Source organism: Gossypium hirsutum, chromosome D02, assembly GCF_007990345.1.
Source record: "Gossypium hirsutum isolate 1008001.06 chromosome D02, Gossypium_hirsutum_v2.1, whole genome shotgun sequence".
NCBI classification, from domain to species: Eukaryota; Viridiplantae; Streptophyta; class Magnoliopsida; order Malvales; family Malvaceae; genus Gossypium; species Gossypium hirsutum.
Genome location: NC_053438.1, coordinates 56591034 through 56603279, shown reverse-complemented (window position 1 = coordinate 56603279; position 12246 = coordinate 56591034). Strand labels below are relative to the sequence as shown.

General features: G+C 34.7%; 1 protein-coding gene and 1 pseudogene across 1 annotated transcript; one reads left to right on the top strand and one right to left on the bottom strand.

Moving 5' to 3' along the window:
* Window positions 1–6222: 6222 nt before the first annotated feature.
* Window positions 6223–10573, top strand: LOC107909861 (F-box only protein 6-like; annotated as a pseudogene).
* LOC107909860 (stress-associated endoplasmic reticulum protein 2) lies at window positions 10386–11912 on the bottom strand. The gene is made up of 3 exons (XM_016837547.2): window positions 11670–11912; window positions 10898–11054; window positions 10386–10653 (listed from the first exon to the last, which is right to left on the bottom strand). The coding sequence occupies exons 1-3, from the start codon at window positions 11670–11672 to the stop codon at window positions 10607–10609; spliced, it is 207 nt and encodes a 68-aa protein (XP_016693036.1). The 5' UTR covers window positions 11673–11912; the 3' UTR covers window positions 10386–10606.
* Between the last annotated feature and the right edge of the window lie 334 nt (window positions 11913–12246).

The window sequence follows — 12246 nt, the reverse complement described above, 5'->3', positions numbered from 1 at the left end:
CTGGTTTAAATGAAACACCTGAGTAACTTGTATTTTTACTAGGATAATTATTGTAAATCCTAAATGATAAGAACGTATAGACTTTAAATCTCTTAGGACTCTCATCTTTTAGATAAGCATTAATCTCAATCATTGATGTAATTCAATCTGTATTGTTGGATTTTGGGGAGTTCAATTATAAATAGAGTCATCCCTCTTCATTTGTAGTGACTTCATTCTTGAGTTAAAGAATATATTTGAGAGCATTTACTCAAACACTTAATGTGCATTGCTTTCTTGTGGCTTTTCAGTTTTTTTGTTGCTCCTTCGCTTTTGAGTTTGCTTCCACTTTATTTCGGCGCCTTAGAGAATTTTCAGGAGAATTCTCATCTTTCCGAAGTTAGGTTGAATTAGGCTGATTTGAAACAAAGAAATCACCTAAGGCCACGCGATTTGCCAAACTTAAGTTCCAACCCTGTGGCATGTGCATGTGGAAACCACATATTTAAAATACAGATATGTGTTTAAAAATAACATACAATAAACAATGAAACATATGGTTCGGAACTAATTAATCATAATAACATATGAAATATGTACGATATTGAAATAAAAAAATTTAGATTAAATTATGTTAAAATTTATTTTTTAAAGTTTATTTAAGAATTATTATTGGTGTAGTGGTAAACAATTTGTTTATAAATCTATTAAACACAGGTTCAATCACTAGACAAATTAAATTTGATTCTTTTATTTAAAAACTATATAAAATTTTGGAAAGACAAAAAACCATCAAAATAATAATAGTAGTCATTTAATAAAAGGTCATATTAGTCATTTTGTAATTGGGTTGGTACCTAGTTTACCTTTAACACCAATTCAATCAGCAATTTTATTAGTAGTATAGATACAGAAATTTGGTGAGAGAACATTTTATATTAAAACTTATTTAAAAAAATTATTTAGGAATTATTAATGATGTAGTGATAAAGAATTTGTTTATAAATCCATTAAGCAACATCAATTCTTAGACATGATAATTTTACTTGTTCTATTGAAAAACTATATAATAGCATAAAAAGACAAAAAAAAAATCAAAATAATAGTAATCATTTAACAAAAGTCTATATTTATCATTTCTTAAATGAATATATATCTAATTAATTCCTGATATCAATTAAGTGAAAAATTTTATTAATAATATATAAAAAAATTATATTACCAACTAAGGATAATGAGGTAGGGGTAACAAATAAATTGTATGAGCATTCCTAGAAAATACGGGAATTAGCCCAATCAATCAAAAACGATGAATAATTAAATCTTAAGCTATCATGCACTCAATATAAAAGATATATTTGAGTTATGTACTTACAACATGAATTATATTCTTTCCTAAAGTTCACCATTATCCTTCATTCGACTTAAGCATTAAAAATTATCTCGAAATATAAGCTTTGATGACCCATACTTCATGCTTTTTCCTGAATGCGCTCTTTAATCCATTTCTGTAAACACAAATTAACTTAACGCTGATGGCAAAACTGTAAATTGATGAAGGGAAGACGAAGGGCATAAATATCATCATGGAGTCGGTATAACGAAATCATCATAAAAATTAAAATGAAAGGAAAAAGTGGGTGGGGACAGATAATCATGCCGTGTGCGTGTATCGAAGAACCCCAATTGGGTTAAAAATTAGATAAATCACCTTAGTAATTTTCTAATATTTTAATTATTTAATTATAAAAAATTATTAAATAATCATTTTTTAATTCCAATTATTTAAAATTTTCTCATTTGGTTACCAATCATTAAATTTAATAATGAAAAGATAATTTGATAGTTTTTTAAATTGGCAGAATAACAATTTTAATTCTTAATATTTATACATTGTGTCAATTTAAATTTAATTTTACAAAAATCAACCCTTAATATTTTCATGGTATACTTTATTCATTTTTCAATTTTCTTTTATTTGTGACATAAATTTAATTTTAAAATAATGAAAAAAGATAAAAATTATCATATTGGATTTTTGGGTGTTTTCGTTTATGATATATTTTCAATCAAATTTAGTTGATATATTTGTTTTATCTTTTTAGGTGAAAGGTCACAAAGAAAAATAAAATTGAAAAAAATTAAATTACACAATGTGTAAACATTGGACTAAATTAGCCTAATATGCCAATTTTTTAATTAGGCTTTTAAGTAATTTTTTTAAATTTAGGGAAATAGGCCGATTTTGGAGAGAGAAACAGAAAGCGCGTTGTGCTTTCCATTTCTCTCTCCTAGGGTTAAGGTTTTTAATATTTTTAGGTTTAGGGTTTTAATATTATTAAGGTTTAGGATTTTTAAATATTTTTATAGTTTTTTGGTTTAGGGTTTTTTAAAAGGGTTTAGGGTTTTCAACTGAAATCGGGAAATTTCAAAGGTAGTTTTGAGGGGTCGAGGATGTGATAACGCACCTCATAACACGTGCATTTCATGTGTCGTGGCGGGATAGGACTATCACCTCAAAAACCTAGTTTCCCCAAACTAGGTTTTTGAGGTGATTGTGCTTGATAAGATCTGGGGTTGAAGTCTAAGTGGAGGTCCCAGTCGACGGCTGTGATGCGGTCACAAGTTCAAGCTTTTTGGATACCCCGCAACTGATACCTTATATATATTATACATAAGATTAAGGTCATAATCATAGCGAAAAACAAAGGGATTTTTAATGTAATTAACGTAATTTTTTCTTTATTTCCACACAACCAGTATATTTAACCTTTCATTCTTATCCAAAGGTTGATACCAGGTGGACACAAGAGGACTCTTAGGGAGAAAGCAAATGTTTTGATGAAAGTAGAAGTCAAACTCAGGCCGACGCGACAACAGTTGTAGTTATTAATGGGTTGTTTAATAACGAAAACCAGTGTCAATTTGAAAGGAGCATCACCTTTACTCCACCGAAACAACCGCTCTCGGCCTAAGAGTTCTCCTGCATCCACGACAGTGTCGGCCTTCAGATAAAAAGAAAGGTTAAAGGTATCGACTGTCTGGAAATGGAGAAAAAAATTATGCCAATTAGAGTGGGAAGGCCCACAGTTTTTCCTTATTATTATACCCTTAAACTTTCATATGTTATTTACAGGTAACATTTTCGGGTATTCAAAAAGTTTAAGCTCATGGTTACGTCACGTGCGTTAACTGACTCCCTCGTTATACCTCGATCCATGATTGTATAACGATTGTCCATTGAGACCTCCATGTATACTACCACCCGTGATCGTACAAAGCAAAATCACCTTAAAACCTGACTTCTTTAGTATAAGCTTCGGAGGTAATGGTCCCATCTCGGCACGATATATGAAATGTGTACGACTCGGAGCGATATCGCATCACTAGCGACTCAATAATACCTTGAACATTAACTAAAAATTTTTAACGACATAAATTTTTAACATTGAGAAATGTTTTGTATAAGAAGGATGGGTAGGCTGTGGGAGAAGGTTTTTGAGGGATGATGAAGTATAGAGTGGAAGACCCTTTCTGATGATGATGTTGAGGCGATCGTCGTTACCTTTTTTGACGAAGTTGCCGACTTCTCGCCTCTACCGATAGCATATATGGCTTGCCGGCGAGCCTGAACCACGACAAGTACTCCAAAAAGATCGTTGTGTCTGCTAAGAAAAATGATTCACGGATAGGTAAGAAATCAATCATACGATCCCAAGCCTCAATATACTCATTATGCACCTCTCGCCAATCCTCGTCATTCTTCCCACACATGTCCACATTGTGCAGCTCTTTTAAGTTTTGTGGTGGCGGTGAAATTTTTTGCCTCCACCTAAATTGCCGCATCACCCAGTTCAGTTCTTGTATTTCCATCGTCGTGTACACTATCAACGACACCTTCGCATCCCATATCCTCCGATTGTCCAACACTTCGAACGGATACAAGATATGATGTCGGTGTCAGTGTCGACGTATGACATCCATTCAAACTGAAATGAGCAATTATAGATTTCATTATGTATGAATTTTTATTTTACAAATCATTGCATGATTAATATAGGTTTGAAAAAATAAGTAATAGACTTCGGCTTCCAAGTGTTGATCTAACAACAGCCTAATGTCTTCCAACTCCTAGGGTAGTCCCACGTAACTCGACCCATGGTTCTACCTGTAAAAGCGATATGTTAGTTCAAAATATGATAAATAAAAATATTTACCGTACAAACTACGTATATATTAATAAATGATTTTTACCTTGCCACTAACGGAAACATGTACGGGTCGTTCACTCGGGGACGTAGAAATGGTAGCCACCACCAAGCTTACGACTGCAACAAGAGTAGGCAACCACCGATGGACATCTTATTCGATTCCGTGGCCTGACACAAATCTCGGTTTAACGTGGCTAACACGATTGATCCCTAACTTAGTTTTTCTCATTCTTTGAAGTCTATTAGGTGTAGTTGCCACCTTATGTGTACCAAATTTCGAGTTTTATCGGGTATTAAAATATCCCCAATTAACTGAAGGATGAATGCTTGGGTGTATTGTTCTTTGACGACCTTGGGTCGCATCCACGGGAGACTTATCGAATTTTTTTGCCAACCAATTCATCAATATCCGATCACTATCAAACTTTTTCGGGACCTTTCCTAATAATGCCACGCAGAGATCTTCTTTACCTGGAACGATCACTGCTCTTGTGATGACTGACCCATCTATCGGCAGACTAAGTTGTAACGCCAAATCCTCTAGTGTGATTGTACACTCGCTGCATGAAAAATGAAAAGTGTGTGTTTTGGGCCTCCATCTTTCCACCAACGCGCTGATGGGTCTAAGATCAAGTTTGATGTCGGATACGAGACACATGCAAAAATCCCACCTCTTGCAAGTAACCACGAATGGTGAGGATAGGAGGCTTTGTGAAATTATGTATGAACGCCTCCAAAACGCGATCGTCCGCCTATTTATAAAAACAAAAAATATTTTAATTTATAGAAAAACGTTTTAAATTTAACTTAATCAAAAATAAAAAAAATTAAATTTTTGTCTTACCATTACTGCTTGAGCAGTGGAAATGTGCTTGTCATCAAAACAAATTAGAGATGTTGTCATTCGTGAAAACTTAATCTGAACGAATCAAATTTAGAATAATTAAAAATATATATTTTAAAACGAGAATATCGAAAATTTTTGAACAAAAACTTGAGAAAATTGAGAGAGTTAGGAGATTAGAAAGAATTGAGAGAATAGGATGTGAGTGAAAAAAAATTATTTTGAAGGTATTTTCAGGTAAAATTTTTTTGACTGTTAGCCCTTTTAAAATTTTTTACTGTTGCAAGGGCAACGGTCATATGAACGTTGAGGGAAAGTACGCCCAATTGGATGCGCTTTCCGTTTCTCTTTCAAAAAATGACCTATTTCTCTAAATTAAAAAAAAACGGCTTAAAAGCCTAATTAAAAAAAAATTGGCATATTTGCCTAATTTGCCCTAAACATTGAAGGTTAATTTTTTTTAGAATCAATATTAAATTGACCTAATATATAAATTTTGAGAGTTAAAGTTGCTATTATACCAATTTTAAAAGCTACTATGTCATATTTTTGTCAGCCATTTAACTGCCTGTAAGAAAAAAGAAAAAAAAAATCAAATAATTAATAACTATTTTGTAACTTTTCATAATTGAATGGTAAAAAAATTACTTCTAATTGAGTGAGTATAATTACAAGAGAGAAAAGTAATTAAATCATTATAAATAAAATGAATAGAAACTTATATCATGAATGATTAAGCACCAACATTTATATGTACCCAAAAAGACCAACATTTATAAATATAATTATAACGTATAAAAACTTAAATTATAAGTCTAGAATTTTTATTAAATAACAAGTACTTTTGTTTAATTGGTATAAATATATAATGATTATAAAATTCTTAGTTATGATTGCAAGCAGGAGTGAGGTAAAGTTGGATAGATGTGGTTTTTGGTTGAATTCAAAATAAGTTTATTAATTATAAAATCTTAAATACTATTGTAATCCAATTTAAATGAATTTTATTTCTAATTTAACTTTTTTTTTGTTTTTTGAATTAAAAATACAACCTAAAGTGGAAAAGAAGGTAAGATAAGGTGGTAGAGTAAAAAGAAAAGAAACGAAAAAAAGGGGGATGATTACAATGAGAAAAAAGCGTGCGGGTGAGAATAATTACAAGCAATTATGGGTTAATGGGCCAAAGCGGGTATTAGATGACTCGCTTAACTCACAACAGAATGAAAGCTAGTTAGATAATAAAGCAGCATTTTCAATGGCATCAAAAAGGCATTGAGAGAAGAATTGAAAGGACGAAAGGAAATTTCATTTTTAGTTGTGGTTGTGAAGGGGCTATTGGTGGGCATGGAAGGGCTGGCCATGCTCGGGCAGCTAATCGGTCAGCTTCAAGATCTTTTGCAACTTCACGGCTCTCCTCCGCCGCCTCCTCCTCCGTCTCATTTTCGCCTTCTTCATCCGCATCTTCACCCCGGCGACTACCACCGCAGGTCTCTCTTCAGAATTAGATAGATCTCTTCAATTCCTTCTTGTTCTCTTACCTCGCATTCTCGCTTTCCTTTCAAATGTTTTTCCCCCTTCTCTGCTTCCATCATTTTTTGCTTCTGTTTTATTTTTATAAAAACAATGTGATTCAGTCGTAGGTTATCTTTTATTCCTATAATTATTCCAATGTTATTTTCTTTCTTGCATTACTTGTTGAGGTTTTTTAGTACTTGGTTCTTATGCCCCTGTTGTTTTTTCCTATCAAATTTTCTTTCTTTTTTTTTCAAGGGCTTCGGCATGTTAATGCCATTAGAATTTTTTTGGGTATTCGTTTCTACCTATTTTTTACTTTTTTTTTTGCAAAAATAATGAGTTTTAGTGCATACCATTTTTCAGTTCTTTCCTTGTATTCCTATCATGTATACTTTTTTTTACTACTTTTTGCTTTGCTTTTTCTTTTCCCCTTTTCCAGTTTTCAGGTTTTTTTGTTCCCTCTTTTTTGTTAGGGGCTGATTACATTATGTCATGGTTAACTTTGAACTTGTTGACCGCTGTGTTTTTTGGTAAAATGATACTTGAATGTTTCTTCTTGGTTGTGGTTAACATGTGATTATAGTTTCACTGTGTATATGGAATCTCAAACCTCGCTTAAACCAATGGTTCTTATTATATGCCATAGACTAATCAGCTCTTTTTTAATTTTCTTTTTCCTTGCTACATATGAAGAAAAAAGAGAAAGCTAATCTACTAGTAATTCAACTAATCCGGAGCCAGGGGGTTTTAAGTAACACATAGTTGTTGGTCTTTATTTGTTTCGAGGTCTCCTTTAAAACTTCGGGTTTAACTAATGAATGTTGAGTGGGCTGCTACCTTGGTTCGTTCATAATGCTCGGTTTGTCCATATGTCACAGTAGGCGTCTCTCTTTCTCAATATTCCTTCAATACCCATGCTTTATGCAAAGCCATTCTTTGCAATGTAACCAAGCACATAGTGGAAAATTTCTTTTAACAGTGAATGTAGGCATCTATTTTCCATGTAGTTCAGTTATTATTGATGGAGGCGGTTTGTGAAGTTAGACGATTCCAAGGTTCATATATCATCTTTTATAAGTTAATCCTGAAGCACCGATGTATATAGGCGTCTTGTGTCCATTCTAAAGTTCATTTTGAGGTTCTTTTCTAATGGAAAAGGTTTGGTGGTCAAGATGTATCTTGCCAAGGTGCATTTTGAGTTTCCTTTCTAATGAACATGTTAGGTAAAACCATAAGGAAAATTGTAATATACGTTTTTTATGAAGATGTTGAGATGAATTTATCTTGTTTGGAAACGTAATTTATGTCATGTCCAGAGCATGCACAGCTTTGGCATGATAGTTTTGCTTGGGCTTAGCTTTATTTTGATCGATAAATGGCCATAAAGATGTCAACCAGCAAAAGCCTGCAGATAAGGCCTTGACTTAAATAAGGTTTGATGATTGAAGTTCAAAGGTGATGTGAATGTTGAAGTCCAAATGGATTCTAGTTACTTGCACAATCGCCTACTAAATTTGGTTATAATCTCTAGCTTTTGTCTCTTGCAATGAGGCACTCTCCTTTCCTTCCCTCTATAGCTGGCTTGACCCTCGACTCCACTACTGGAGAGGAGTCTTGTGTCCCTTGCGCTATACAGGTTAACTATGGAACATGTTGCTTCACAGACACAAGGCTTCTTTACTACCTTTTATATTATGATGTTCTGAGAAGTTTCTATCATAGTTTGTATTCATTTTTCACCCCAAGAAGTTCTCTAGGATTCTTTGGTTCTCTTATCAATGTACCCATTGCTGGGTGCATGGGTATTTTTTGATGTGTAAACTTATATAAGAGGGAAGATTGGTAATTGAGTACATTGCTGCATCTATTGATTTTGATCAATAAGATGGTGAGGAAAGTTGTTAAACTCTCTTCGGGCCTGCACAAATTGAACAGATCTTATAACTCGAAATATTTACCATATTTCTTGTGATGGGATGAATGGTGGAATTGCTATTGCTTTAAACATGTTTGAGCTTAATGATCTTAAATTTATTGTAGCTGGTAATTTTTTAGCATATTTCAAATAGACAGTAGGAACGGGATTACTTATGTTAGCTTCCGTGCAGGTGGTGTTTGCACAATATAGATGATACTCCTGCAGACGATTACTACAGTCTTGTAATGGCTGCTGGGAAATCTGGAAGTTGTAAGATGTTGGAACCTTTCGAGCCTCCAGGTCCTCCACCAAGCAAGAAATCACGAAAGGGACGGAACCAAGAGAAATTACATGGAAGTACTGCTATACCTGAGGCCGAGGTTATGGAACAAGATATTTGGAAAGAATTCCCTGAAGACCTTCTTGAAGCTGTCATTGCAAGACTTCCCATAGCCTCATTCTTCCGCTTTCGCTCAGTTTGCCGTAAATGGAATTCCTTGTTGGAGTCGCAAAGTTTCTCTCAGCGTTGTGCTGAAATCCCGCAAGGCAATACCTGGTTCTATGCTTTTACTCATGACAATGTGGACTCCGGAACCATGTATTATGACCCTTCCATGAGGAAATGGCACCATCCTGCATATAGGCCAACAAAAATGATTGCTTTGCCAGTTGCATCTGCAGGTGGTCTAGTTTGCTTTCTTGATATTGGTCATAGGAAATTCTATGTCTGCAACCCTTTGACTCGGTCATTTAAAGAGTTGCCAACTGGGTCAGTTAAAGTGTGGTCGCGAATTGCTGTAGGAATGACTCTGAGTGGAAACTCAACCACTGGAGGCTACAAGGTCATGTGGGTGGGACGTGATGGAGAGTATGAAGTTTATGACTCAGTGAAGAATTCATGGAGTCGGCCAGGAAGCATGCCCTCAAACATTAAGGTGCCACTATCACTTAACTTTCTGTCTCAAGCTGTTTTTGTTGATAACACACTTTGCTTCATGCGGTCGGACCCTGAAGGGATTGTGTCCTACAACATGGATACCGGGTATGCAAACAATTTATTATTCCAGCCCCATTACATCTGAGTGACCACTCGCTTGCAGAGTGTAAGGGCAGGATCATGCTCGTTGGATTGCTGACCAAAAATGCTGCCACTTGTGCCTGTATATGGGAGCTGCAGAAGATGACGCTCTTGTGGAAGGAGGTTGACAGAATGCCAAACGTATGGTGCTTAGAGTTTTACGGGAAGCACGTACGAATGACTTGCTCAGGCAACGAAGGTTTGCTCATGTTGCAAATGAGATCGAGACAAATGAACCGATTAGTTACATACAATGTGATGAGCAGGGAGTGGCTTAAAGTTCCTGGATGTGTTGTACCACGGGGTAGAAAGCAACAGCGGGTAGCATGTTGCATTGCCTTTAACCCCTGCTTGACTGCTACTGCTTGATTTCCAACCCTTTATGTTTCAAGGAAACTATTTCCTATTTTAATGTTTCCCGATTATGTTCGATTGCTGCTAACAAGTCCCACCTAAGGCCGGATTTTCTTTTTGGTTGCATGGAAATTGGAATGGGCTTTTTCTTTATTTTCTTCTTTTTGTTTGGACATGTGGGTGAATAACACGCTTGGTTCTTAATGAGGCGTGTGAAACTTCTGCTGTCTTGTTGCATTGAGATAATAGTGACACAGGTAAATTGAGCGGTTAAGCTTCCTCTTTTAATAGATTCATTATACTAAACAGGAAATTCTCTACTCAGTGCTAAATTTGATGAATGAGGTTCATATAGAAGCTAAATCTAGCGGGATTGCATGTGAGAAAGCTCGAATAAATAAAAATCTTTACGCATCATCTGCTGAAGCTGTTGGTATAACCATTCAAATACCAAGTTACTCGGGTAACTCGGTTCAACCACTAATATATCAGTTTTTTGTCCATCTCATTGCATAAATGAAAAAAGTAGCAGACAAAGCACAATGACCAGACAAAGAAAGGGGAGGTCTTATTCAAATTCCGAACATTTCACAACGTAAGCATATCTCTAGTAAATATATCATCAGTTTCCCTACAAAACTAACAGAAAAGAAAAGCCCAATGCAAGACCAGTCTCCTCGCAATTCCTTAACACCAGAAGTGCAGACTTATGCCATACCTCCGCTGGTCGCTGTCCTGATAATCTGGAAGAGAGCTGTTACGGTGAATGTAAACGAAGTTGATCAGTAAATCATGACAGACAGGACATGCAGAAAATCTTGACTCTAAATTGTAATTATAGATATTTTAATTTAAGCAAATATCCTTGAAGATTACAATGATGAAATTAACTGAACACCAAGAAAAGCTAAACATATTACACTTTCCAACGAAGAAACCAGACAAATTATCCATACACATCGAATAAGGAAATATGATGGCAAAGAAAGAATCCTTACATGATCCAATGACGACGAATATGAAGAACCCAAGAAGCACAGGACCAACAGGATAATCCTTCCCCTTCTTTGTGGTTGTCTCAGGCACAGCTCCTCTCTTTGTTATGTTCTTTTGGAACTTCTCCACCTTTCTTTCTGCAAGACGCCTTGATGTTGTCTGCCCAAAGCAGAAAAAGTAGGGGGATAAAGTATAAATTTAAATAGAAACAAAGCAATTTTATTTTTCTTTTAGGGAATAAAAGGGTCAGGGTATCCCATGACAGGCCTGGCCTAATTTGGCGATGGATCTTAACATTTATACAAGATTTATGAGAAATATACATGACGTTTCGAATCAGTTTTGAACTGTGAAAATATAATTCGAACTGTTGACCAAAAAATAAGAGACAATTCGAACTATTTGCATATGACAGGTCAACAGTTCTAAATTAATACAATAAGGAAAAGCAATATAAAGACGAATAAATTATTCAAAAGATTTTCGAACAAATACAAGATAAATTGTGAGGCATATATATGCCATTTAGATCTATAATCGCTGAAATCTACAAACGATTTTATAAACACGCTAAAATGTAGATCCATAATCTATATTCGGAAAGGACGGAAGACAAACAAGAAGTTTATATTGGATCCACTCAGATACAAGAAGATCAAGAAAAATAATAATCAAATTAATAGGAAAAATAAATATGAAAACTGTGAAGTGAACCAATTATCAGAAAAAAAATACAAATTAACAGTTTCTTAGAAAAAGAAAATAAAAACTCACCATGATGACGGATAGATCAGATAGCCGGAGAAGATTGAAGAGAGAAAACGCAGGAAAATTGCAGGATCTCGCTAATTCCCTGCGAATTATTTTCTCTCTCGACCTCTCACTTTCTCGCGAAAATCTCCGGATTTGATAGAGGATGTCAGCTATCCGTCCGCTTTATATAGTGCTGAAGACGGAAAAATAAATGATAATTGAAGGTCACGCGTAAGTAGCGTCACCGGCTTCGCTCTCATTGGGCCTGAACCTCAGTCAGAATACGCGGCGCGTTTTCATTGGTTCTTTTTTACACGTAGACGTGTGGGATTTAAGACTTCGCTTAAATTTAAGCCGTTTGTTTTCTTTTAAAGGGTTAATTCAAGCAAACGTCCTCAAATTATGATTCAAATTCTAAATTAGTCTCTAAAGTTTAAATAATATTTTTAATGAATATCCTAACATTTTAATGGACCTCACTATACCCTTGATTCTTTTTCAAATTTTGATACTCCACTTACTTTCCTTTTTATATATTTTTATTGAAAAAATTGTGATAATGATCATACCATTCCAAAATTTTATTGCAAATAGCAGT

What these genes read in the sequence shown, in the direction of transcription:
- LOC107909860 (XM_016837547.2), bottom strand. An exon ending in ATTCGTCGTCATTGGATCAT is followed by an intron (nt 10,654 to 10,897) that starts GTAAGGATTCTT and finishes TCACCGTAACAG; the next exon opens with CTCTCTTCCAGATTATCAGG.